Source organism: Rhincodon typus, chromosome 2 (genome assembly GCF_021869965.1).
Source record: "Rhincodon typus isolate 14 chromosome 2, sRhiTyp1.1, whole genome shotgun sequence".
Lineage (NCBI taxonomy): Eukaryota > Metazoa > Chordata > Chondrichthyes > Orectolobiformes > Rhincodontidae > Rhincodon > Rhincodon typus.
The window spans coordinates 42,590,317-42,596,316 of NC_063333.1; the positions used below are offsets into that span (position 1 = coordinate 42,590,317).

The 6,000-nt window shown below is 40.3% G+C and overlaps 1 protein-coding gene across 1 annotated transcript in view; it reads right to left on the minus strand.

The window, feature by feature from the left end:
- Positions 1-6,000, minus strand: part of mrc1a (mannose receptor, C type 1a) — a 134,725-nt gene that overhangs the window by 83,322 nt on the left and 45,403 nt on the right. Inside the window, exon 8 of the mRNA XM_048610831.1 lies at positions 1,798-1,955. Coding sequence (XP_048466788.1) covers positions 1,798-1,955 — 158 coding nt within the window. The remainder of the gene's footprint in view (positions 1-1,797; positions 1,956-6,000) is intronic.

Consider the following 6,000-nt stretch of genomic DNA (forward strand, 5'->3'; position numbering starts at 1 on the left):
TTTTAAAGGGAGAGCTCATTCTTGAACTCTTGAATGAGAGGAAATATCCTTCCAATTTATACCCCATGGAGACCCCTCCAGATCTTATATGGCATTGTGTAAAATCCACAAATTTCTAACAATATATCACCACGGATCCTCCATCAAAATGAGTCTTATCATATCAGGGCAATAAAGGCTAAACATTAATACAAGTACCACCCAAGACTTTTCAAAATAAAACAAGCATTGAACACTTTTCAGCTGGTAGTGCCTCACAGTCTGGAATTCTGGTCAGCTATTTAATAGAAATGACATCTAGCATTAAATTAATAACATTGATGTTCTGTCCTAAACCATTTACTTTTGCAGGTCACATTGCAACAGTCTGTACTTGCATGTAACAGATGTCTTCAACTAAAAAAATGTGAAGTTACACTGTTTTAAACAGAATGTGTATAAACGGAGCACGTCCTCCAGAACATCTAGAAGGAGAATTTCAAATGGAATTTCAAATTCACAAGAAATGATTATTAAATGGAGGAAAACTACAATTAAGGAGTTCATCTCTCATCTCCTACAAATTTGAATATGTATTCAACAGATAACCTGAGTGTGATTTTCCATGCTCATTTTTTTCTTGTCCAGCTCTTCTACCTTGTCTTTCAGGCTATACTTCAGGGCAGCTGGAGCTTTACTTGACAGATATTGAACAGGTCTTACACTTGAGATTTAATTTTGAGATGACATTCTCCAGGAAGACTCCCTAACTGCATTAGCACAGCTCTCAGAATCCTGTGATGATGATCTGGTTAAAGACTGAATTGTATTAGCCATAAGAGATCCCACAGTGACAGCAGGTCTACTGAGAGCGGAGGAATTTATTCTCACAAAAGTGATCAACATTGAGGTTATAAGTAACACATCACTAAAACAGACCAGACCTTGCATTCAAATCAAACAAAAGTCTTCAGATGCTGGAAATCCAAAACAAAAACAGATAAATTCAGCACACCTGACTGCATTCTGTGGAGAGAAAGCAGAGTTAACTTTTCAAGTCGGGTGAGCCTCCTTCAGAAATGCTGTCAAATCTGCTGAGTTTCTTCAGTAATTTCTGTTTTTGTTTCAGACCTTGCATTATGCTGATGGATATTCTAGACCAAAAGGTCAGAAAGATCACCAGCAAAGGATAGGATGCAAACCCGTCTCATCAATATATTACATGGGGTCTTTACTAAGTTGAAACAGCAGATGCATGCAGAATAAAACATCTTACACTCTGTTCAACCATTGACACTAGTTGCCTACAGAGCAAGGTGGCATTGGTGTTGTGGTAACCAATACTCCACCCCTTTGAAATTTCAGAAAAACTCTGGCACTGCTGAGACTTGGATGAATTCAACTGGATGAGCTGGAGCTGTAGCATGGACCTGGTTGAACCCACAATGAAATTCAGGGCCTTTTATCCTAGAATTTGTCATTAATTTTAATAAGATCGTTCTACTGACCTGAAAAGAAATCCATTTGAACTAAAAACAATCACTGCTAATTTTCCACACAGCCAGAGTCCCAATTAAAATGAATTGTGCCCTGCATTCCACTTTAAGAGAGTGTTAAAGTGGTCTTTTTTGGAAGTTGTACTATCAAACTACCATGATAGGCAAATTGCCCCTTGCCTTGTCCCAGCCTGGTTTCTAAACTATGTGTCTTAGCCTTTTATTGTATTTTTAAAAATAAAGTATCCTTCACTTATTGTACATCAAGGCATGCAAAAATGTTCTCATTGTAATTTGCTGAATGAGTAGATTTTATGATAACCTTTGTCCTCATGACGACGCAGTTCTCTCGCTTATTATCAAAGTGGCTCGGTTCGTTATGCAGCCAGGCCGTAAAGGTCACTGCAGATCCATCTGTCCATTCAAACAGCATTTGAGTCTTGAGGTCATTCATTCCAAGCCATAGCTCATCATCGGCTACTGCAATAAATACATAAACAGCTTTTAAAAAATCTTAGAATAGGAGCATTTAGGGGACTGGCATCCTCTGGTAAAAAGAGCAGGAAAATAGGTTAGGCAGGTTTTCTTCTTGCCTTGTCTATCCTGGGGTTACATATATCTGCATCAATCTGTCTGTAAAAGAATGCAGGCCCAGCATGGGATTTTAATAAGGCTGGATAAGATATTTCCACCTTTCCATTCTTTCTCGTAACATACTTATTCAATGCCCCAACTTAGGTATTTCTTAAAAACTAATTGTATAGTGATCTCCTCCTGGCCCCTAACAGAGCAAAGGATCAGTAGCAAACACAGTTACAGGCTTAAGATGTTGTAACGTCATTTTGTTAGTGGAGCCCACAGCACAGGTCAAACATTAACTGTATTTCCCCCTTACAGAGATTGCCAGAGCCACTGAGTTTTTGCAACAGCCCAACCTTCCCAGTTGTGATTTCAAGCATTAAAAGCTGTCTTTCTGGCTGCAGCTCTCTACCAACAGCTTCAGTGGGCCAGAATATAACTGCAGACTTGTGTTTGGATTTCCAACATTGGATTGAGGCAAGCAGGTCAACAAGGGGGTTTGTAAAGTGAGTTCCCCTGGGTCATGTCACAGACGCAGCGAAATACATGTGCTCTGTAAGAAATTGAGAATGCTCAAAAATTCCCAAAATGCACAAAGACCCTGAAAATAATTCAGTGGAATATCCTGCTTCACCAGATATTTCTGTTGAAAGAAGCTTTTGATCATTCACTTTCAAGAGCCATAAGCTTAAAACAGTTGGTGATGTCCTAAGAACAAGCTAGTGTCTTTGAGAATCATTATATGTATTGGCTCATTCCTCCTCCACTACAGAACTTTCTATAACTGCAATAAAATGTGCTGTTTAAATCCTGCATCACAGGTCAGCCAATGAAACAAGCAAGTAGTGATCCTGACAGCTAGCTGTGAATTGCAGCTCTGACTGCTCCAAAACAGCTGACATAACACTGAGGTGAAAGAAATGTATTCAAAATGGCAAGCTCTAAACGGCATTTATATTTGACAAAAGTCTGATTGACATATATGTTGAGCTAAGAGCTGTAAAATGTTTAGGTTCTCAACCTATCTATGTCGTGGTTCAGTCGCTTGGTCATTATTACTATCTGTTAAGAGTATGTTAAGTACTATTGCATGTTTAATGAGCTATGAATGTTGACCTTGACATGTAAGAACCTACTGACCTGAAGAGTAGATAAATGAGTGAATCATGAACAGATACAGTTACTTTACAGATGATATTTAGCTTTAAGAAGTGGTTTTGCTGTGGTAATCATTGCCTGTCATTTTGAATTAGTGCCTTGCTTCATCGGTTTTCCATGCTGCATTAGTGGTTCAGAGCTTGTTCTTTATCATTTTCACGCTCTTCCCATGCCATGACTTTGCTCGTCATGCAGTAAAGTATTTACATAGCATGAAGTGTGAAGCATGCATCAGCCACTATTATTGTATGAGTTTGTATGAGTTGCATTTTAAGATGTCTACACCTACTTGTTTAGCCAATCCTGAACAGTTAAGACATTAGAGATAGAGCTTTAACAGCCTAATCATACATTCAATAATCATTCTGGCTATTTGTGCTCATTTTCTGCTTGGGGGAAAGGTCCATGTAACAACCACAGAGGTGTGCTATAGAATTCAAGGTGCTGTCCTTCCATTCTTCCTTCCCCTTCAAGACCATGGTGACACTGGTGATTACCTTAAACCCAAAGTTGTCTTCAATGTTCTGGGTTGTAAGCATTTACCTCATGGTTTTGTTTAGTGGTTGCATACCACTGACATACTAAAAGACTAAAATCCTCTCACAGGAGACAGTAGTACACATTGGTATACATTGGTGCAAGAACAATGTTGATGTATAGAGAGTCTCTTGAACTCTGGGTAAACCAGTATATTGCAAAGTTGTTTTACTTTCTGTGTGCCATGGATCATCAACAGTAAATATAATGTTAAACTAGTTGAATAATATGTTTTGTAACTTCTTTAATGTACATGTAAACAGAAAGCTAACTGCTATTTTCAAAGTCCAACGCTGCTAAGAGGGAATTATGCGCAAAGAGATTGAACATTATTAATAGATTACATTCATGGGTCTTCATGGTAATGCAGTGCCCTAGCTCCCCTTATCACAATCTCATGTCTTTTGGCTTTGCCAGGCAGCTTTGTCTGGTAGCTCTGCCATATTAGATCCCAGCAAGACTGTGTTTATGTCTGGTGTAGGTTGGACAAGGATTCAGTTGCCCTTCACAACTGTGGCGATCAAGTCACCTCGGTCACACAGTATAAAATATCTGCAAAGGATGGGCTGAATCCTGCAGCAGTCTCCTAGAGGTGAACTGGGATTGAAAGACAGGAATAAAGATAGAATCATAGAATCCCTACAGTGTGGAAGCAGGCCATTCGGCCCATCATGTCCACACTGACCCTCTGAAAAGCATCCCGCCCAGATCCACCCCATTCCTGTAACCCTGCATTTCTCATGGCTAATCCAGCTACACATCCTGGAACATTATGGGCAATTTAACATGGCCTATCCACCTAACCTGCACACCTTTGGACTGTGGGAGGAAACTGGAGCTCACAGAGGAAACCCACGCAGACATGGGGAGAACATGTAAACTCCACACAGGCAGATACCCAAGACTGGAACTGAATCTAGGTCCCTGCTACTGTGAGGCAGCAGTGCTAACCACTGAGCCACAATGCCACCCACAATAGTGCACTGTACTGTGATAGCTGCTCTGTCGAAGAATATCTTTAGGAGCAGCTAATCACTGTACAGAATCTGACTGTGGTGTGACAACTAAAATATGCTTTCACTTCCTTCAGTGGGGATCGCTTTATTACGTGCCTTAATAGGCCAGTTTTTAAATGATTGCTTTTACGCTGGAATTTTCTACTTGTTATTGTCATGGCCATGGATTGTGTCAACCGTCCTTAGCCATATAGACAACTGATTTAAAATCTCTGACTTGATGTAGAAAATCATATTGACACATATTGGGCACTGATTTTCCTCAGTGATGGTGCAGGTATATGGTCAATAATTCAACTCACGGTCAAAGATGATCCAGACTTGGAGAGATATTTGCTCCCTTCTCACCACCTCCACAATTAATTCTTGGTCCATTTGGGACCTTCTCAACTCATCAGCAATTAGCGGCCATTTGAGGGCCACAATTCACCCTCTGACAGATTTACCTGGCTTCTCAACAGGCAAGAAAAATGATCCATTTACTGTTTGGGAACCCAAAGCACCCCTGCCTGCCAGGTTTGGGATAGACCTCCACTTACTCAAATTTGGAGCCAGTTGGGCACAATGAAGGGGCGGGGGTGGGCCTTGAAATTAAAACCCCTGCCTTTTCCTTCGATCATCCTGATTCCCTTCTTCCTATGAATCTTACCCCATAAAACCTGCATGAAATAAAGCTTCTCAACTTCCTTTAGCATCCCTGATGTTGAGGCTGCTACTGACAATTTCTCAGACCCAGAGGCTACAGCCTCTGATTGGCAGCTTCTCTACAAAGTCATATTTCAAAGTCGAAGCCTACAATTCACTGAGAAAAGCACCAGTCAAATGTTAACCAGACGCAGCTCTTTCTCGGAAGCTTTCTGGTTGAGAATGGTGAGTCAGTCACTGCTGAACATATCCTCCCCCGACACTTGTCTACCACATCTATTCAAGTCAGTTAAACTGAGGATCAATATGGCCAGGATGAGAGTCAGTAATCTTTTTAGAGGGCACTATGGCATCAAAGTTATAGATGATAATGAGGTTAAGCAAATCAGCAGGTGCATAAATGTCATGGTGAATAAAGGAGAAAAGGTGAAACAGTTGTGGTTCAAATATCATCATGTAAAATCAAAGGAAATAGGAGCAAGAGGAGTCCATGTCATTCCTATTTATTATGATTATGGCTGAACATTTATATCAACTAGCGGTCAGTAAGGATTTTTTGAAGGGATCAATGACCAAGGGGTTAAAATTTA